Source organism: Dryobates pubescens, chromosome 40 (genome assembly GCF_014839835.1).
Source record: "Dryobates pubescens isolate bDryPub1 chromosome 40, bDryPub1.pri, whole genome shotgun sequence".
Lineage (NCBI taxonomy): Eukaryota > Metazoa > Chordata > Aves > Piciformes > Picidae > Dryobates > Dryobates pubescens.
The window spans coordinates 770,782-791,175 of record NC_071651.1 but is presented as its reverse complement, the minus strand read 5'-3'; the positions used below and the strand labels follow the sequence as shown (position 1 = coordinate 791,175).

General features: G+C 64.7%; 4 protein-coding genes across 4 annotated transcripts; 2 read left to right on the top strand and 2 right to left on the bottom strand.

The window, feature by feature from the left end:
* The first annotated feature begins 1,365 nt into the window (after positions 1-1,365).
* TAC3 (tachykinin precursor 3) lies at positions 1,366-3,500 on the top strand. The gene is made up of 5 exons (XM_054177497.1): positions 1,366-1,883; positions 2,602-2,737; positions 2,817-2,913; positions 3,034-3,057; positions 3,136-3,500. The coding sequence occupies exons 2-5, from the start codon at positions 2,621-2,623 to the stop codon at positions 3,270-3,272; spliced, it is 375 nt and encodes a 124-aa protein (XP_054033472.1). The 5' UTR covers positions 1,366-1,883; positions 2,602-2,620; the 3' UTR covers positions 3,273-3,500.
* Positions 3,501-3,963: 463 nt separating this feature from the next.
* Positions 3,964-7,787, top strand: ZBTB39 (zinc finger and BTB domain containing 39). Its single transcript, XM_054177380.1, has 2 exons — positions 3,964-4,018; positions 5,543-7,787. Exon 2 carries the CDS (start codon positions 5,652-5,654, stop codon positions 7,785-7,787), a length of 2,136 nt encoding a protein of 711 aa, XP_054033355.1. The 5' UTR covers positions 3,964-4,018; positions 5,543-5,651.
* A 5,984-nt stretch (positions 7,788-13,771) lies between these two features.
* GPR182 (G protein-coupled receptor 182) lies at positions 13,772-16,129 on the bottom strand. Its single transcript, XM_009906352.2, has 2 exons — positions 16,061-16,129; positions 13,772-14,908 (listed from the first exon to the last, which is right to left on the bottom strand). The coding sequence occupies exon 2, from the start codon at positions 14,898-14,900 to the stop codon at positions 13,803-13,805; it is 1,098 nt and encodes a 365-aa protein (XP_009904654.1). The 5' UTR covers positions 14,901-14,908; positions 16,061-16,129; the 3' UTR covers positions 13,772-13,802.
* Positions 16,130-18,520: 2,391 nt separating this feature from the next.
* Positions 18,521-20,115, bottom strand: LOC104305515 (retinol dehydrogenase 16). Its single transcript, XM_054177337.1, has 4 exons — positions 19,794-20,115; positions 19,376-19,634; positions 18,832-18,995; positions 18,521-18,750 (listed from the first exon to the last, which is right to left on the bottom strand). The coding sequence occupies exons 1-4, from the start codon at positions 20,113-20,115 to the stop codon at positions 18,521-18,523; spliced, it is 975 nt and encodes a 324-aa protein (XP_054033312.1).
* Between the last annotated feature and the right edge of the window lie 279 nt (positions 20,116-20,394).

Here is a 20,394-nt window from a genome sequence, read left to right as displayed (position 1 = left end):
AGGACCTGCGCCGGGCCCGGAGCCCCCAGGAGCCCCCGCAGCACGCTGTTCCCCCCCCCTCCCCGTCCCTCCCGCACTCATCAAGCTCCGGCAGAGGTTATTTTTCCTGTCCCCCCACGTCACCTGCGTCACCTCCAGGAGCTGACAACTCCCCTTCACATCAGCACCAGCTCCCAGGTGGGCCCTGGAGCTCCGCTGCGGTTTGTCGTGCAGAGGGGGGGGCGTGTGGGGGGGGTGCCGTGTGTGGGCACGCGTGGGCGGGCACCTGGGCAGCCTGCGCACGTGGGGGGGGCACGTGTGTGCGCGCTCGGGTGGCACTCGACGGGGCGGACGTGCCCCGGTCCCCAGGGCTCTCCCCCCCGCTTCCCGCCGCGGGCTGTGTCACCTCCCGGCTCGGGGACCTTCTCTCTCCCGGGCGCGGCGAGGGCCGAGAGCCGTAAATAAGCCCGGGGCACCGAGGCTCTTCGCGGCTGCGGCGCGCTTGGCACTACACAAGGAGGTGTTATTAATTAATTAGGCCGACTCTGGCCGGGCTCCGGTTTAATTAACATCCTCAGCGCTGCAGATGCTGCCCTGCCCCAGGCTGCGCTGCCACGTGAGCCGCCGCTGCCCAGCCGCCTCCCCCGGGGGGGCACCAGCTCAGGCTGGAGCTGGCAGCTCTCACTTGTTGGTTTGAGCCTTCCCAGGGCTTCATCCCAGCTCTGCCTGCCCATCTGTCACCTTCTCCTCATCTACTTCCACCTTTCTTTCCCTCCCATCTTCCACCTTTTCCTTCCCCCACTTCTTCCACCTTTTCCTCCCCCACTTCTTCCACCTTTTCCTCCCCCACCTTCCACCTTCTCTTCTCCCCACCCCAAGCTTCCACCTTCTCTTCTCCCCACCCCAAGCTTCCACCTCTGCACACCCCGGGCCAAGGTGAGGCTAGGGAGGCACTGGAGGCAGCCAAGGATGGTGGGGATCAGGCTGCAGGATCACTCCTGGGCTCGCAGGAACGGAGCTGAGGTGGTGCTGGTGGCCCTGTCTGGGTCACAGAAGGGGTTTGGGCCAGAGCCAGGGGCTGGTGGTTCTCCATGGGCAGCACTGGGGTTGGGCTGGGGGGCATGGGCAGCCTGTGTGGTGGCAGGTGGTGGTGGTGGTGTGCGGGCACACGTGTGCTGGAGCGTGCAGACGAGCTGGGTGCCCGCTGTGGTGTGAGACCTCCCAAAGCCTGGTGCCAGAGCCAGTGCCAGCAGCGGTGCCAGCCAGGACTGCTCCCACCATGTGTACCCTCCCATGTGCCACCCGACGGCTGTGTCGTGCTCGGCTGTGCACGGCCCCCCTCCCCCCCCGTGCCTGTAGCGTGAGGAGGGGCTGGGGCGCTGTGTGGGCACGGTGCCCGCGTGCTGGCCCCCCAGCCACGGGGCATGGTGGGGAGCTGGCACGCCTGTGTGGGCGCTGGCTTCGTGGTGTGACTCTGCGGGTGCCTGGCGGTGACACGGTGCCTGTGTGGGCGTGAAGCTGGAGGGTGGGGGGTACCACAACCCCCCCCACACACCCCCCGGCCCCCATTGGCAGCTCTCCTCTTGCCCACCCACACTGTGCCATGGGCAGAGCTCCTTATTTAACGCCGCCCAGCAGCCAGCACCTTGGTGCTTCACCTCCTGGCTGAGCCTGCACTGAAGAGCCTTCAGCACATCCTGTGGCCGCTGCCAGTCGTGCCCACTGCCAACCTCACCACTGCCAACCTCGCCACTGCTGCCCACCTCGCCTGGCCAGGTCTCCAGCTCTGCAGCCACCAGCTGTGAGGGGCACTTTGCCCACAGCTCCACACTGGGCACCACCGGAGGGCTCAGCAGGTCTGTGCCGCCCCAGAACCCGGCCCTGGGGGCTTCCCGAGGCTCCAGGTGGGGCTCCTGTGCCCTATCCTTGCCCAGCTTGGGCTGGGGGAAGGCAGAAGGGAGGAGAGGGGAGGTTGGTGAAGGTGCTGGGGAGGGCACAGGCCAGGAAGAGATGGGGTGAAGGTGCTGCCGAGTTTGGAGTGGGTTTGGAAGCAAGAGTGTGTGTGCCAGGGGACGTGTGTGTGCCAGGACCCCTGTCAGGGCACCTCTGTGTGTGCCAAGGGGCATGTCAGGGGACATGCATGTGCCAGGGTGTGTGCTCGAGACGTGTGTGTGCCAAGAAGTGTGCTAGGGAACACGGGTGGGCTTGCAGGACTGAGCCCAAGCCCCTTTGTGCCCGCTGTGACCACACAAAGGTGGCACCACAGGCACGAGTGGTGCCACAGGACCTCTGGGCTGTCCCCCTGCACTCCTCTGTAATACATCCCCTGTAACGCCCCCCCACCCCCCCGCCTTGCGCCCCTATGAGGCAGTCCCCGGTGCAGCCCCCACCCCAGGGTGCTGATTTGGAGGGGGGAGGTAGTGTCTGCCCTCAACCCCGGGAAGCAGCTCCGCTCCTCCAGCCGCAGCCACGGGCGAGGGTCCCGCCGCCCCCCTCTCTCGCCCCCCCGCCGTGTCCCTTTTTTCCCTCCCCAGCTCTTGGCCTGGTGCTGGGCTCGCCCCGGGCCACCGGCTCGGGGTGGCCCCAGGACCCTGCCGCTCCGCCGTTGACCGCTGCCCCCAGGCCGCCCCCTCCCCGGAGGATGAGGAGCCGCCCGGTACTGGCCGCGCTGCTCGTTCTGGCGCTGCCGTTCGTCCTCGCACGCCGCCCTCCCGCCGCCGCCGCCGCCCCGCCCGGCGCCGCTTCGCCTCCGGCGCAGGTAACGGCCGTCGGGGGAGGTGGAAAAGGCAGGCGGACCCCGGTCCCCCTCACTCCACTCACCGCTTTGCTGCCCGCAGAGGATGCCCGTCCCAGAGCCGCTGCCTTGGAGAGCCCCCGGTAGCCCTGGGGCCGCCTACGCCGCCGTGCTGCAGCTGCTGCGGGAGGAGGACGCCGGTAAGGGCGGCGGAACCGGGACGGACCAGGGTGGGGTCGAGAGCACAGGGGTGGGGGTGTGCCGAGGGTCGGTCCGTCCGGTCCTGGTCTCCGCCGCTCACTCGCTTCGGTGTCTTCTAGGTCCCCCCGCGGCTCCACAGAAGCGTAAGTCCCGCCCGGTGCCGGTAGCGGCGCCGGTCCCGCAGCCGATCCCCGCGGCGCTGACCGCGGGTCTCTCCGCAGGGGACATGCACGATTTCTTCGTGGGGCTCATGGGAAAGCGGGCGACGGAACCCGGGAGACCGGCGGGGCGTGGAAGCGGCGACCCGTCCCCTCGGTGGTCCCCGGGGCTCCCCTCGCCCGGTGGGAGAGCGGCGTGAGCCGCGGACAAAGACCAGGGGGGGACCGGCGTGGACCGTGCCCTGTGCCCCTCCCGGCCGAAGTACCGGCACCGGCGGCTGCACTGCGGCTGGGATACCGGCTGCGGGCGCCTCCACGGAGCCGTCGTGGGAGCCGCCGAAGCTGGAGCCGCGCTCGCTGCTGTCCCGCTCCGCTCACGCGTGTCCGTGCCCGCCCGTGTACATCCCCCGTATAGGTACCCCCGATACACCCACCCGTGCCTGTGCGGGACACGCGTCCGCATCGTCTCTGTGTCTTCTTGGCTGCGGTGCGCCGCGACCCGCCGTGCCCGGGCCCCGTGTGCGTGGGGCGGGGCCAAGAGGACGAGCCCACGGGGACGGGAATGAACCCACGGGGACAGGAGCACGGGGGTAAAGGGGGCCGGGCCGGGGGCCCGTGTGCTCGTGGGCTATAGCGTCCCGATCCTGCCCTCCCGCCAGCCAAGAGGTGCTGGTGCTGGTGCCCGTGCCCATGTCCCACGCCCGTGCCGGTGTCCCGTACCGGTGTCCGTGCCGGTGCCCGTGTGCCGTGGTCTGTGCCGGTGTCCCGTACCGGTGCCCGTGCCCCCCGCCCCCCGCGCACGCCACGCTCCTCCGGGGCGCCTGGGGGCGCTGTGGCGGCGGCGGCGCACGGCGGGCGGAAGGCGGCTCCGGCGGGGCCGGGGCGGGCGGGGGCGGGTCGGTGCCTTTGTGTGAGCGCAGCCGGGATGGTGCGGGGCCACGGGCGGGTAAGGAGCCGCTACCGAGCCCCCTCCTGCCGGGCCCCGCTCCGAGCCCCGGGGGAGCCCGCACCGCCCCCCCCCTCCGCCGCGATGCCCACCCCCCCCCCCCGCGCCTCCCGCTATTCCCCCCCCCCCCGGGGCCTCCCGCCGCCCCCTCCCGGGGCCTCCCGCCGCTCTCACGGAGCCGCACGGGGCCTCCCGCGGCTTCCCCCGGGAGCCTCTTCCCGCCTCCCCCGGCTCCCCTAACCGCGGCCCCGTTGCTCTCTCCCGTGGGTCCCCCCCGCCGCTGTCCCGCGTGGCTCCTCCGCCGTCGCCCCCCCACCCCCCGGGGAGCCCGCGTCGCCCCCCCGCTCCCCCCCCACTGCTCCCATTTCTCCCGGAGGACCTCCGGGATTCCCGATCTCCCCTTAGGGACCGACCGGAGCCTCTCCCGCTCGCAGGCACCGGCGCCTGCCCGCCCCCCGGGGCCTGTCCCGGTTTCCCCCCTTCCCTTCTCCGTCTTTTTCCCCCTCCTGTCCCGTTCCCCTGGGGTCCCTGCACCGCAGGAATTTCCCACGTCCGGCTTTGCTGCTCCAGAGCCTTCCCCGCCATCCTCATCCTCCCCGGCTGTGCCTGGTGTCTCCCCGCCGCCTCCTCGGGCAGGGACCGGCCCCGCCGCCATCCCTCGGCGCCCCCCGGCCTGTCCTCGGCTCCTTTCTGCCTTTTCCGGCAGCTGGCAGCCTGGTTCCCTGCACTCTCGGGCAAACTCCGGCTCTTTCCGATGGTTTCTGGGGTTGCCCCTCTGCGCCATGGGGAGAAGGGGCAGGGGGACCAGGGACAGAGCTCCCGGGATGAGTTCGTTAAGACTCGGAGTGTCCTGAGCGGTGGGACAGGGGGACAGAGGCAGTGGGACGAGCTGGAAGGAGGAGCTGGGGTGGGAATTGCTGGCGACAGAGGCCAGGGAATGCTGGGCAGGTGCTGCTGTAACGGAGGAGGAAGCCTGGGGGAGGTGCAGAAGCTGGGGGTGAGTCCGAAAGGGAAGCCCAGCAGGGAACCCCAAGTTCCCAGGGTCAGGGTAAGGTCCTGGTGTCTGCCTGCCTTCAGACCTTGGTCTTGGAGGGCACTGAAGTCCTTTGGCATTCCTGACCCACCGAAGGCTCAGCAGCTGTCCTGCAGGGCTGCTGTGGTCGGGGCTGGAGGTGAAGCCAAGCAGAGTGCAGAGGCTGAAGCTCAGGGAGGGTTTGTCTGGGGCTCGGGGGCAGAGCTGAGTAGCCATGAGGCTGCAAGGTCTCCATCCAGGCAGCAGTGGGCACCTCAGGCTCTCCCTGCAGTGGGTGGCTTCAGGTGTTGGCTCTTGGCACCTTTCCCTCCCTGAGTCTTTCCCTTCGCTTCCCAAAGACTCGCTCAGAAATTTCAGGATGGTTTTGAGTCCTCCTCCACCTTCAGCAGCTGTGCTGCCGCTTCTCTGTGGCCCAGGGGGAGGTGGGAGGTCTGAGTGGAGCTGTCTCTGGTTCTTCAGGCATTAACCTTTTGTGCCTTTCCCCTGCCCAGAGCCCCTCGCCCTGCCAGTTTCTGGATGCCAGGCGCCTCCCGCCCGCGCGGCCGGTGACTGCGTGAAGCAGCAGCTGACCAGGAGAAGGGCTCTGAAGCAGCTGCTAAGATGGGCATGAGGATCAAGCTGCACAGCACCAACCACCCCAACAACCTGCTGAAGGAGCTCAACAAGTGCCGGCTGTCGGAGACCATGTGCGACGTCACCATCCTGGTGGGCAGCCGCTCCTTCGCCGCGCACAAAGCCGTCCTGGCCTGCGCCGCAGGCTACTTCCAGAACCTCTTCCTCAACACGGGGCTGGACGCCGCCCGCACCTACGTGGTGGATTTCATCACCCCGGCCAACTTCGAGAAGATCCTCAGCTTCGTCTACACCTCGGAGCTCTTCACCGACCTGATCAACGTGGGAGTCATCTACGAGGTGGCGGAGCGGCTGGGCATGGAGGACCTGCTGCGCGCCTGCCACTCCACCTTCCCCGACCTGGAGAGCTCGGCCATCCCCAAGCAGCCGACCCTGTCCGTGAGCGAGGGCCGCCCGGGGCCCCCCAGCAGCAGCTCCTCAGAGCAGAGCCATCCCTCGGCTGAGGCCCGGGGCGCCGGGGAGCACTTCGGCCCCGAGCGGAGCTGCGGCGCGCAGGGGGAGGCCGCGGGAGGCTACAAGGAGGAGGACAGGAGCGCGGCGAGCGCCGGCCAGGCCCTGCCCCTTGTGCACCCCCAGCAGCCTCCCAAGGCGGAGCAGGAGTCGGAGCAAGGACAGTTTGCTCCTGCCAGCAGCGTGGCCGCCCAGCCCGGCCTGGGCGACGTGAACTTGGTGCTTCAAACCACCACCGGCTCCTGCCAGCAGTACAAGGTCCAGAGCAACGGAGACTACGGCAAGGGAGGCTTCTTCGCCGCCGACCCTTCCCTGGATATGTCCACGGGGAGCAACTCCTGTCCCAGCAACAGCGACCACTCCAAAGAGCAGGGCTTCGGGCAGATGGATGAGCTCCAGCTGGAGGACCTGGCCGAGGACGAGCTGCATTTCGAGGACGCCAGCGAGGAGCTGGGGCCCTCGGAGGAGGTCATCGAGCTGAGCGACGACAGCGAGGAGGAGCTGCCCTTCGAGGGCGAGGGCCGCGACAGCAAGGCCATGCCCTGCCAGGTGTGCAAGAAGGTGCTGGAGCCCAACATCCAGCTGATCCGCCAGCACGCCAGGGACCACGTGGACCTGCTCACCGGCAACTGCAAGGTCTGCGAGACTCACTTCCAGGACCGGAACTCCAGGGTCACTCACGTCCTGTCCCACATCGGCATCTTCCTCTTCTCCTGCGACATGTGCGAGACCAAGTTCTTCACGCAGTGGCAGCTGACCCTGCACCGGCGGGAGGGGGTCTTCGACAACAACATCGTCGTCCACCCCAGCGACCCCCTGCCCGGGAAGGTGCCCAGCTTCGGGGCGGGAGCCGGCTCCGAGCTGGCCTGCGCCGCCTGCGGGAAGCCCTTGGCCAAAGACTTCCACACCGTCCGCAGCCACGTCCTGGAGCACGTGAGCCTGAAGAGCCAGACCTGCGGCGTCTGCGACCAGCGGCACCTCAGCCTCTGCGGCCTCCTGTGGCACGCCCTGTCCCACCTGGGCATCTCTGTCTTCTCCTGCTCCGTCTGCGCCAACAGCTTCGTGGACAGGCAGCTGCTGGAGAAGCACCTGGCCCTGCACCAGAGCGCCGAGGAGGCCCTGTTCCGCTGCCACTTCTGCGGCCAGAGCTTCAAGCTGGAGGCCGCTTACCGCTACCACGTCAGCCAGCACAAGTGCGGGGGCAGCCTGGAGCTGCGCCCCGGCCTCGGGGAGCGCCTCCCGCAGCAGGGCCTGCAGAAGAGGAAGCTGCCGGAGGAGTTCCTGAGCGAGGAGCTGGCGCTGCAGAGCCAGCCCGGCAACAGCAAGTACAGCTGCAAGGTGTGCGGCAAGCGCTTCGCCCACACCAGCGAGTTCAACTACCACCGGCGCATCCACACCGGGGAGAAGCCTTACCAGTGCAAGGTGTGCCACAAGTTCTTCCGCGGCCGCTCCACCATCAAGTGCCACCTGCGGACCCACTCGGGGGCGCTGATGTATCGCTGCACCGTCTGCGGCCACTACAGCTCCACCCTCAACCTGATGAGCAAACACATCGGGGTGCACAAGGGCAGCCTGCCCCCCGACTTCACCATCGAGCAGACTTTCATGTACATCATCCACTCCAAAGAGGCCGAGAAGAGCCCTGACAGCTGATGGGGGTGGGCAGGGCAGGGCTGAGCGGAGGAGCGAAGGGCAGCTGGGGGAGGAAGGGAAAACAAAACAAAGCAAAACAAAAACAAAACCCAGAAGAAAACCAGAAGGTGTTGTTTGTTCCCGGGGTGCTCAGGCGCCGGTCGGGGGGTGGAAGCCTCCTTTCCTCTCATTTGGGTTCCTTTGGGGTTGTGTTGGTTGGGGTTGGGGTTGGTTTTTTTTTCTCTCCCTGGCCCTCCCGGGGCTCTTTCTTGCATCGTGCAGCTGAGCAGCGCCCAGGCCACCTCGCTGCTCGCCGGGAGGCTGTGGTGGTTCCTCCCCTCCGGCCCTGGTAGAGGCTGAAGGGTTCTGTGGGGTTAGTGATTTCCCTCTAGGTTTTAAATCTAGATTTGGTTGGGGTGTGGTTGGGGTTTTTTGGTTTGTTTCTTTCTTTGGGGTTTTTTTTTTCACCCTTTTAGCCAACTTGGCTGAGGCTCACCCTGGGCTTGAGCTTGTTCACAAACTGATGCTGCTAAGATTTTTTCACGCCTGACCTCAGTAGAGAGGGACTGAGCCCGAGCAGGATGGTGCTGGACTCGAAGAGAAGGAAGGAGGAAAAAGGAGAAGCCTTGTTCCGGGCACTGCTGGGGTTCTGCTGCTATCTCGAGGAGAGGAGCAAGGTCCGTGGCACAGGAGCAGCCTGGAGATGGTTGCTGCGTCGCAGGGGAGGTGGTGAGCGGCGTGGAGATGAGGAGGGGTCCTCGGCGGTGAGTACCAAGGTGGTTGCCGCTCACACGAGCGGCTCCAGGCGGTGCCATGGGGTCACCAGAAGCCCAGCCTGAGCTGGGTGGTTCCTCTGCCAGGCTCTGACCTGCTGCTCACTGCGCCCAGAGAGCCATCCCCGAAGGAGGAGGTGGAGCAGTGGCACCACAGCTGTGAAGAGGTGGAGCGGAGGGAGCTCAGAGGGGTCCCTGGCTGGAGAGGGCAGGGCAGCAGGTCTGTGCCATGGGCTCGGCTGCTCCTTGGCAGGGATCCCCTGGTGGCACAGCCAAGCCTCACCTCAGCCATCAAGAGCTTGCTGACATCTCCTCAGCTCTCCTCTGCCGGCAGGGTGCCACAGGTGCCAGCAACGCGGCCAAGCCCTTGCCTTAACTCCCAGGAAGGTTCCTTCAAGGACTCTTCTCTCTGCTGAAGGAATCGACCCCTCCCCACGGCTGCTGCTGCGGATCCCCACATCCTGGACGTGCCCTGGGGGCAGAGGTGCTGCAGGGTGGTGTTGTCCGTGGCCGGCCGGCGGCTGCGGCGCAGCCACTCCGGCAGCGATGGCGACTGGGGCAAAGCTGGGCTGGGGCTCCCTCCTCGGCGTGCTGGCCAGGCCAGCTCTGGCAGGGCTTGCAGCAGGAAGGGTGGGGAGCAGCTTTGTTCCCATGCTCCTGCTGTGGGGCAGAGGTGGAGAGGAGCAGAGGTTTCCGATGGCTGCCCTTAGGTAACTCAGTTCTACCTCACAAACAGGAAGCGCTGAGGGCTCTGCAGCCGGCCCCGGCCGTGCTCAGATGGCTGCTGTGCTTCTGTTGGACCTTGTGTGCTGTTAACGAAGCAAAACAAAGCTAAACTAAACTAAACTAAGTGAAAACTAAACTGAACTAAACTAAACTAGTGATTGCAACCCCCTCCAGACTCACCCCAACCTCCCCTCCTCTCGCTGGGACGCCCCCGTGGCAAAGGGAGCTGGGGGGGTGGGCTGGGGGCGCGGTTGGGAATTCTGGGGGTCGCTCCCCACCCATCCCTTGCCCTGCTGTGGCCTTGGGCAAGTCACTTCACCTCTTCTGCCTCAGTTTCCTCATCTGTAAAATGAGGGTGGTGACACTTGTGGTCCCGACCTACCTCCTGGAGCCTGCTGAAGGTTGCTGGCTCGGATTTGCCAGGCGTGGGGGGGGATGTGGAGAGCTGGGAGGGTTGTTGGTGTTTGGTGCTCCTGGGAGGGTGCAGCCTCAGCCTCTCCTGTTCTGCACCAGCTCCAGGACCTGGCCAGGGCAGTTTGCTCTCATTGCAGCCTTCCCCATCTCCCTCCAGCCCTGTCCCCCATCACAGTCCTGTGAAACAAGCTCTGTAGCGAGGTAGGAAGGTGGGGGACAGCTCTGTGCCCTGTGTCAGAGGGGCTGAAGGGGTGGCAGTGTGTGTTGGGGGACAGCAGGGGGGCCCAGAGCAGGTCCCCTCCATCAGCTGGATGAGCAGGAGGAGTTCACAGCCTGGAGCCAAGGCCAGAGGAGAGAAGGAGCAGAGACACCGAAGGCTGCCAGGCTGTGCCCTGTGCCACTGGAGCTCTGTTCCCCAAGCCCTGGGCAGATGCCAGGTTGTGGTCCAGGATCCCCAGCTGGAGCTGCTTTTAGCTGAGGTCTTGTTGAATTTCAGTTTGTTCTGAGCACACCCAGACAGCCTGGGAGCTGCTGGAGGTCCTCTGCAGGCTCCTCTGAGGAGCCTTTTGGAGCTCTGGGATTTCTTTCCTTGTCTTGGTGGTGCCAGGATGGGGCTGGTGGGCAGGAACGGATCCCCCCTGCTCCAGAGATGAAGGATGGGAGGTGGAGGCAGCAAGGTTTGGGAAAGCCAAGTCCTTAAAGCCCCCAGACCCTCCTAACATGTCCCAGAAGCTGTGGTGAACTTTGGGCTGGGCTGGGGCTGCTGCCTTGGGGCAGTACCTGCAGCCCATATGTAGCTAAGCTGTGAAGCAAAAACCTTTTGTGCACATTAACCAAAAAGAGAAAATTTTACACTGAAACCTGAGAGGTGGAGCAAGGCCTCCCCCAGAGCCTGACTGGGCACTTCCAGCCTCCCCCTGGAAACCCTTGGAGCTGGAGGGGCTGGGCCTTGGCATTGCCCCCAGGAGCCAAAGCTCTGACCCAGGTGTGGCCACGGCCAGGCTCCCACCGCTCATCCTCCTCCCAGAGCCTGGGGACATAGTGAGCTGGGGGTTGGTCTCCTCCCCAGTATCAGGTGATAGAAGGAGAGGAAATGGCCTGAAACTGTGCCAGGGGAGGTTCAGGTTGGCCATGAGGAGCAATTTCTGATCCTGCCAGAGCGGTCAGGGGCTGGCACAGGCTGCCCAGGGAGGTGGTGGAGTCCTCATCCCTGGAGGTGTTCCAGAAATGTGTGGCCATGGCACTTGGGGCCACGGTGGTGCTGGGTTGATGCTGGACTGGATGCTCCTGGAGGCCTTTTCCAACCCAACCAACTCTATGATTCTACCTCGCCTGGGCCAGCTGGGACCTTCCAGTCCTGGTGCAGAAGGCTTTGGGCTCTTGGGAAGGGAGGGTTGCAAGAGGGGAAGCGCTGCCCAGGAGCTGTGCTGGTGGTGGGGGCAGGCACAGATCCTGACAGGAGATCCCTCTCCCCACCTCAAGGCTGGTCTCAGCCCCATCTCCAAGCCACCACCCTGAGGTTTTGGTTCTCCCCCTTGAGCTGAAAGGATGTGAGGAGGAGGAGGAGGAGGAGGAGGAGCTGAGTTGTGTCTAACCTGTCTGTTAAGTTAATCGTAGGTACTGACCTCCTGCTATTTAAGTGTTTACTATCTATTTGCTGTAAAGTTTTGTATATTTTGTAAACTCGACCCTCCCCCACCCCTCCACACCCCACAACCCCCGCCCACCCCGGGCCCCCTCCCCCCCCCCGACAGTAGATGTCTGCAATGGTTGTACATCAGGTTCTTTTCTACTCCATTGTTCAGCACAAAGTGTGGTTTTTATTTAGAATAATAAAATGGAAAACGGTGACCTCTTGGACCTCCCTCCTTCAACCACCACCTTCCCTGGGAGCTCTTCAGGAGGCTAGGGGGAAGCTTGGCAGCTCCTCCTGGTAGCCTGCTCCTGGCGCAGGAGCTCTGGCACGGATTCGGGAGGCTGCAGCCTTCTCCTCGCTGCCTCCTCCCGGAGCAGCTGGGGCAGCAGGAGGATGTGCTCCAGCATCGTTGTCCCGTGGCCTGGATGAGGAGACCCAGGGCACCCTCAGGGGGTTTGAAGGTGACACCCAGCTGGGTGGGAGCTGATTTGCTGGAGGGAGGAGGGAGAGCTGCCCCGAGCAGGGTGCTGCTGGGGGGCTTCTCCCCTGCTGTGGGACAGATTTGTCTCCTCCCATCACTGGCAGTCGGAAGCAGCATCTCGGAGCCCTCAGGCACTGATGATTCCCAGACTGTCGGGCGGGAAGGGATCCTCAAAGCTCATCTGCAACCTGCTGCAGTCAGCAGGGACCCCCCCCAGCCGGAGCAGGCTGCCCAGGGCACATCGAGTCAGCTTCCCCCTGGCAGCAGCAGAGCCCTTCCCGGTCGGTCGCTGATAACCAGGCGCCTGCTCGCCCTGCCCCGGGGCTCACATCCTGCTCCCCGCCCGCCCCGCGCTGCGCATCCTGTCCCCAGATCTGCTTACGTTTGGCTTTTCCAGACCCTGCTCCTTCGGCAGCTCAAGGCCTTGGGAAGATTTATGGATTCAGGACTGTCACTCCTTCACCTTCCCCTGCCGAGGGCTTGACCCCCGCTGCGTGACTGCACCGACCCGGGGCAGCGCTGAGCCCTGTCCGGATGCTCCTGCGTCTCGCCCAGCCCCTGCGGCAGCTCCGGGGCTTTCTGCACGCACTGCCCCGGGACCTGCCTCGGGATCACTTCGATGGAAGAGCTGCTGGAGTCAGCCAGCGCCTCAAAGCTCTCCCAGTGCCCTCAGAAACCTGCCTGCAGATGCTCTGAAGGAGCCTGGGATTCGTGGGAGGGGTCCTCTCCTGCAAAGCTGCTCCAGGGGCGGACACGAGGAACAACTTCTCTCCTGCAGCAGTGGTCAGGGGCTGGCACAGGCTGCCCAGGGAGGTGGTGGAGTCCCCACCCCTGAAGGTGTTCAAGAAAAGTGTGGCCAAGGCAGCTGGGCCCATGGTGGGGTTGGGTTGAAGGTTGGACTGGATGGATGCTCTTGGAGGGTTTTCCAACCAAAACAACTCACAGATTGCACTGGGCTGGGAGGGACCCTCCAAGGCCATCTTGTCCAAGCCCCTACAGGCAGCAGGGACACCTCCAACCAGAGCAGGCTGCCCTGGGCCACAGCAAGGCTGATCTTGGATGCCTCCAGGGATGGAGCCTCAGCCACATCCCTGGGCAGCCTGTGCCAGTATTCCATGATTCCAGAGTGCTCTCTGTTCTGGAATTCTGAGATGCTGTGACAAAACACAAACTGGGAACCCCAGCTCTGCTGCTCTGGTTGTATTTGGAAGCAGCTGTGCCCAGTCAGACCCAGTTTAAGCATCACTAATTCACAGACCTGCTGCCCTCCAGGTTTTCCTCCCCTCCTTGAAGCCCTGCATGGTGCTCAGCCCCCCAGGGTCGTGTTGCCTTCATCTTGGTTCAATCAGGCTTCCAACCATGAGCTGGGCACTGGAGGGGAGGTTTGAGGTCCAAAGGAGCTGTTCAGGGCCAGGCTGGCTGAGGCCTTGAGCAACCTGGGCTGGTGGGAGGTGTTCCTGCCCACGACAGGGTGTCGGAACTGGGTGGTCTTTAAGGTCCCTTCCAACCCAAACCATTCCATGAATCTATGAAACCTCCCTGCTGCCCAGGCTGGCATCCTGGTGGAGGGTGGCACAGCAGGGCTGCTGTGACAGGGACAGCTGGGGGCTGCAGAAGCAGTTGGGAAGGGAAAGGATTGCATGGCCCAGCCCCGTGGCTGGAGGGTCAGGGGCTGGATTTGGGGTCAGGCCCTTTATTGCTGCATTTCTTCTGGCGAACAGGAATCCCCTCTTTACCTTCTCCCTCCTGTGGCAAATCAGAGCTGAGGCAGGAGCTCGCCAGAAGCACGACGTCCCTAGCTCCATCCCACCTCACATCAGCCGCCCTGCCCTGCCCTCAGGACACAGGAGGTGGCCAGTCCAGGAGGGGGTTTGAGGGCAAAGTGTCTGCTTACCACCAGGCAAAACAACCTGGGGGAGCGCTGGGAGCGCAGGGAGCAGCCCCCTCCCCACGCCCCCCCCCCCCCAGCCAGGGACGAGCAGCACCACGCAGCGCCCCCCGCCCCCTTAGTTGGGAGGGTTGCTGTTGTCCTTCGTGATGACTATGGAGTGCTGCGTGCTGGAGGAGGAGTTGCCCGCCGCCTTCTGGTCGCCCTGCTCCTTGGGGATGTACCTGACGACGGCGGAGAGGAGCCTGCTGCGGAAGCTCTTGCTGAGGAAGTTGTAGAGGATGGGGTTGAGGACGCAGTGCAGCAGCGTGCAGCAGTCGATGATGTCGTAGAAGAAGTAGAGGAAGTGTGCGAAGGCGCAGTGCAGGATGATGTGGCTGCCGTCGAGGGTGAGCAGCGTCAGCAGGACGTGGAAGGGCAGCCAGCTGAGCAGGAAGACAGCGATGTAGGCGTAGATGAGCAGGCAGTGCCCCCTGCTCCCCGGCTTGCAGCGCCGCAGGAACCTGGCGGTCAGCACGTTGAAGGTGGCGATGATGGGGAAGGGGATGAGGAAGCCGATGGTGGTGGTGGCCAGGCTGACCGCCAGCGCCCACTCGTCGTAGGTCTCGAAGGGGGCCATGAAGATGCAGATGGGCTCCCCCGTGTTGACCAGCTGCATGTGAGCCACCTCCAGGAAGGGGATGGCGGCGGCCAGCAGCCAGCTGCAGGCGCAGGCGACGCGGCGCGCGCGGTGCTGGTGCCGGCGCCAGAAGAGGGAGGAGCTGGCGAGGGTCAGGTAGCGATCCACGCTCAGGCAGGTGAGGAAGAAGATGCTGGCGTACATGTTGGCGAAGTAGAAGTAGTGTGTGAAGCGGCAGAGGAAGCTGCCCCACAGCCAGGTGTAGTCCAGCACCACCTCCAGCATCCAGATGGGCAGCGAGAGCAGCACCCCCAAGTCGGCCACGGCCATGTTGATGACGTAGAGGTTGACCAAGCTCCTGCTGCCCCGCGTCTGCCAGTTGACCCAGAGGACCAGGAGGTTCTCCACCAGGCCCACCACGAAGATGATGAGGTAGAGGATGAAGAGCACCACCCGCTTGACGTTCTCGTCCAGGCCGAACTCGCAGAAGCTGTAGGTGTAGTTCAGGAGGTGGAAGAGCTCCGACCAGTTGTGGTAGTCTCCATACTCGTTGAGGAGGGTGTGGGTCTCGGGGGGGGCTGTGGTTATCTCAGCCATCCTGGTGGCTGCAAGGAAAGGGAAAGCTCTGAGCTGAGCCTGAGAGCTCTCAGAGCTCCCTGGGAGCCTCTCGTCGTGGGAAGCTCCGGAGGGACCCTTGGGTGGGAGCTTCAGTCCAGTTCTTACTGCCGTGGTGGCTTCCTACTCTGACCCTCGGAAGGTGCTGTGCCCCCCTCAGGTGGTAACCTCCTGGCCCTCATGAAATGCAATCCACAAACGCCCACATGTGCTCCCAGCTGGTGGCTGTGCCACAGCGTGGTCAGCTGGGGTGGGGACCAGGGGCAGGTAGCACTGGGACAAAGGACAGGTGAGAGGAGCTGCCAGCCCCAAGCCTCTGTGCCATTGGTCACTGCAGAAATGGAGCTGACGACCTGGGGGCAGAGCTGAGGACTCTGGAGTGGAGCTGCCTTTGGGTGGGAGCTCCCCACACCAAGGCTCCTGCTGTCCCCTGACACCTCCATAGCTCAGCCCTGCTGCCGTGGAGCCTGTGGGAATCCCGACCCCAGCTCTGTCCATGGCACAGGCAGGCTCCAGGGACACTGAAGGTGCTGGTGACACCTGCTGGACTCCACACCAGTGGGAAAACCCCCAGCCCCCCAGCTCCCATCCCAGCCCCATCTGTGAGCAGCTTTATCCTCTCAGCTGGCCACTCTCACTCTGCCCAGCCCACGGCTGCCTCGCTGGGAGCCTTTGGGACTTCCAAGTAGGTGACAAAATTATAAAGTTAAAGGAAATGTGGTTGACCTTCACATCCTCCAAGTGCCCCAGGCAGCAGAGCTGAGATCCCAGCACAGCTGCATCCACACGGGCAGGATGCCGTGGAGCCCATCCAGCCTCATGCCGCTGGAAGAGCTCTCAGGACCCTCTGCCCCTCTGGAGGAGTGTGCTGTGCCATGCTGTGCCATGCCACGCTGTGCCATGAGGGCATTTCTGCAGCACTTGGAGCCTGGCATCACCTGCAAGAGCATCAGCCCCGTGGCTGTCACCCACCCCCCGCCTCCAGACGCCATGGAGGAGAAGAGAGTGATGCGACCCCGGGGCTGGAACCCCATCCCTGAGGCTCCTCAGCCTCCTGCCCTTGCCAAGCTCCTTGTTCTGCAAGAGGCCGATGAGAGAGGGGGCAGGGGGACATGGGCAGGGAGGGACGGGGGGTGGCTCACCGGTGGCAGGGCCAAAGGCTGGCAGAGGGCTGCTGGGCAGCGTGGGGATGAATCCTCTCGGCTCGGCGGCTCCCGTGCCTCTGGGACAGCCCAGCCGCGGCGGCAGCACGGAGCTCGGGGTGGGCTTGTTGGCTGCCTCCCAGCAGGAAATGACCATCGTGGGCTGACATCCTGAGACAGCCCAGCCCCGGGGACATCTGACTCGGGTCCTAGCCCTGGGATTCGGCTCCCCTTTGATTTCGGTGCAGGGATGGGGAGGCCCTGGGCAGGTGTCGAGGCTCTGAGCGGCTGAGGATGGAGTGGGGCTCCTCGGGGCTCCCCTAAAGTTCCCTCCACCGTGACTCCCACGGGAACCACTGCTCTCAGGGGCCGGATCCTGCCCGGGTCGTGCTGTGCCAATGGACTGGAGGGGAAACTCCATCCCCTGGGACGGCCCCAGCTGAACCAGGTCCTCCCCCAGCTCTGGGGTCGGGGTGGGTGAAGGTAAAGCTGCCACCAGCTGTCCCTGGGGCGATGCTGGGGCAAGTGCAGGGTTTCTCGGGGTGGGGGGAGAGAGGGCTGTGGCCATGGCACCTGGGGGCATGGTTTAGTGGTCATGGTGGTGTTGAGTTGTGGCCGGACTGGGTGATCTTAGAGGGGGACCCAAACAACTCCGCGGTTCTAGGGCAGCTGAACATCTCTGCCAGGTCACTCCGCGCTGCCGCGGGGGGCGGTGGCAGATGGCTGTCACCACACCAACACCTCTGGCCGGGTCGCTATCAATCACCCTGCCGTGACCGCAGGGGAAGGGAGGGGGCTCAAGCCGTGCCCCGGCGCTGGGGAGGGGGCTGATAGGCAGAAAATTTTGCATGGGGCTGCAAGTCCTGCAAAACAATGGCAGGAAATCTCCTTTCTCGAGCGCAGACAAGACTCTGGGCTCAACAATCGGCTCGGAAGGAAGGCAGAGCCGCGGGGAAGCGCCAGGGCACTGATAAGTTTGGGCTTACAAACAACAAGCCCAGCGCCGGTGACCCCTTGTGCAGGTACCCAGCCCAGCGGCACCGAGGGCCCCGGGCTGCAAACAGGAACTCGGAGGCTTTGGGACAAGTTCTGGCTTGGTCACGGGCAGGGGGCTGCAGAGGGTTGCAAGCAGAGGGTCCTGCAGCTAGGGAGGAGCAACCTCCTGCAGGCTGGGGGCTGCCTGCTGGAGAGCAGCTCTGGGGAAAGAGAGGTGGAGGGTGCCGGTGGGCAACAGGCTGAGCAGGAGCCAACAAGGAGTTCTTGTGGCCAAGAAGGCCAGTGGCAACCTGGGGTGCTTCAAGAGGAGTGTGGCCAGCAAGGGCAAGAGAGGTTCTCCTCCCCCTCTACGCTGCCCTGGTGAGGCCTCGTCTGGGTTACTGGGACCAGTTCTGGGCTCCCCAGTTCAAGAGGGACAGGGATCTGCTGAAGAGGGTGCAGCAAAGGACTGTGAAGATGATGAGGGGGCTGGAACCTCTGTCTGATGAAGGAAGGCTGGGTGCCACAGATCCCCAGTGCCCCTAAGGTGCTGGTTCTCCCCTTTGTGTGGAGCTAGGTGGGAGAAGGCCCTCTCCTCTCTGGAGAGCAGCTGCTTTCATCCAAGTGGATCCATCAGGTCCTGGTGGGTCAGGGCATGCAGGCAGGAGAGGAAGCTGGTAATGCTCTGGCTGGGTCCTGGGGCCTCCTCCACCTGCCAGGTCCCAGGTCCCAGGGTACTGATGGAGGAATGCAGGCACAGGAGTTCCCCAGGCAGGGACAGCCATGGCTATGGTGCCACCTCCCAGCAGCTTGGCACCCTGAGGACACATGGGCCTGAAGCATGCTGTGTGGGGGCTGCAGGGATGTCTTACTGGCTTGCTAAGCTGAGCAGAGCCTTTAGAAAGGCTTCCTTGCCCAACTGAGCTGTAACTCAGCTTGCACCATGCCCTGCCTGCTGCTCCAGCCCCTCAGGGGTGTCCTGGTCTTGCATGGGCTCAGCCTTGAGCAGCAGCAGTGGGAGCCAGGTGCTGCAAAGGCTGCTGCTGTCCTGCAGACAAGCATCAGAGAGCTTTTGCTGTGCCCACAACACCATCACCCTGTGCCAGGGAACACTGTGGGCAGTGAGCTGAGCTGGCTGCCAGGGTTGAATCCATGGCTGCCCATGGAGGAACTGGGCAACTGAGGGGCCCCCAAGCAGCAAGGGGCCACAGAGCTGTTTCCAGACTACTCTTGGGTTTATTTCAGCAAGGGAAGAGGTGTGGAGCACCCAGCCTGAGCTGGGCAAACACAGGGATGCAGCAGATCCCAATCACCCCAGCAGGGCAGGTCACCCAGCACCATGGCCAGGCAACTCTCAGCCACCTGGGGTTCACTGTGGGCAACCCCTGGCTTGGCACCAGCTTTATTGAACACATTCACCAGGGGGCTGAGGTGAGAGGCGGCCTGTGGGTGCTGTGCCCAGCTCCCTGGCTCAGCAGCCACCCCTCAGGGGCGTGTGAGCGGCTCCCGAGGTTTGCTGGGCATGATGAAGCTCACGATGGCATCGATGAACCAGGTGGGGCAGTAGCTGAGGGGCAGGAACACGAGCCAGGAGTCCCAGCCGGCCGAGTAGCGGCTGCGGGGGTGGCAGGCGAGCAGGGCGTGCTCCATGGCATCGGTGACGATGGACAGGCGGGTGCTGACCAGGGGGTACAGCCGCACAGAGACCTTGGTGTCTGGGTGGGCAGAGGTGGGGGGATCAGCCCAGCCTGGCACGCTGGCAGTGGAGTGCCAGGGCCACGCGGGGAGGTACTCACAGGCCTGGATGTAACCCTGGCCGTAGGCAGCCTGGGTCTCTGCTGGGAGCCGCCCCCAGAGGTGCTCCAAGTTCTTCAGCAGTGCCCTGGTGTCGGTCAGGGTGGTGCGGAAGCTGCCAGGCTCGATGATGGAGACCTGCACCCCAAAGGGGCGCATCTCGCGCCTGCCCGGGGAGGGGACGTCAGCCCCGGGGCTGGAGCTGGGCAGGGACTGTGCCACACGGGGGGAGGGGCAGCCTGCGACCCCACCCTGAGCACAGCACCATGCCACAGGTGGGTGCAGGGGAGCCCTCTCCTTGTCCAGGGGTTGCACAATGGCGGCTCAGGCCATGCCCTGGTTTCCCAACCTGTGGGCAACTGCATTGGTGTTTCACAAGCCCCCAGCTTGTGCCACCCACGGGGGTGGATTTCACTGGGAGTGACACAAAACCCTGCGTGGGCAAAGTGGGGCAAAGTTGCCTGGCACACCTGTCTGCCCCTGAGTACGGACAAGGGCTGGCACTGGGGGAGCACCGAGGACCACCAGTGGCCACCACCACCCTACCTGAGGCTGTCAGAGAAGGCCTCCACACCGTACTTGGAGATGCAGTACCCCCCGCTGAAGAAGGAGATCCTGCCCGCCACGCTGGCCACGTTGACCACCCGGCCCCGAGCCTGGCGCAGCAGGGGCAGGAGGCTCAGGGTCACCTCGATGAGGCCAAGCAGGTTGACATCCAGCGCCTTGGCAAAGTCCTCCTTGGTCAGCCACTCAGCAGGGCCCACGAAGCCAAGGACCCCTGCGTTGTTCACTAGCCCCCAGAGACCTGGGAAAGAGGGGCTGGGGTCACCGGGGCAGTTCCCCTGGCCATGGCCCCACTCTGCCCCCGGCCATGCCCGCACGGGTCTGTGAGGGGCTGGCAGGGCTGGCAGGGGAGGATGGGGGTAAGGATGTGAGCGAGGATGAGGTGGCCACCCCAACCTACCTCGGCTGCCCACACGCTCCCGCACCCAGGCGGCGGCGGCGGCGATGCTCTGGCTGGAGGTGACGTCCAGCAGGACGGTTTGCAGGCGGGAGGAGGCTTCCGCCCGCAGCCGCGCAGCGCCGGCCTCGGTCAGGCAGGCGGCCAGCACCGGCAGCCCCCGCGCGTCCAGCCGCCGGGCCAGCAGGTTGCCGAAGCCGCTGTCGCAGCCTGTGATCAGCACGAACTTCTCCGAGAGCTTGGGCACCGTCTGCCTCTCCCGGCGCCAGCGCCGCAGCAGGTACAGCCCTGCCAGCACCGCCGCCAGGTACAGCCACGACCACATCTTGGAGCACCAGCCCAGCGCCAGCCTCTGCCCAGCCCCAGCTCCTGCCGCATTTATAGAGCCTGCAGGCTGAGGACCAGATCCATGTGCTGGGGTTGCCGGGACGGGGGCGCAAAGGTGGGAGGAGAGGGTGGGTTGCAGCAGCTCCTGGAGAAGATTTCACTGACTCTGCAACTTCCAGATTCACCTTGCATAGAGCCGTGTGCCCGGGGCTCTGCCTTGGCATTTCAGCACTGCCCGGGCAGGATTTGCAGGCTCAGGTGAGGACAGTTCTTGCAC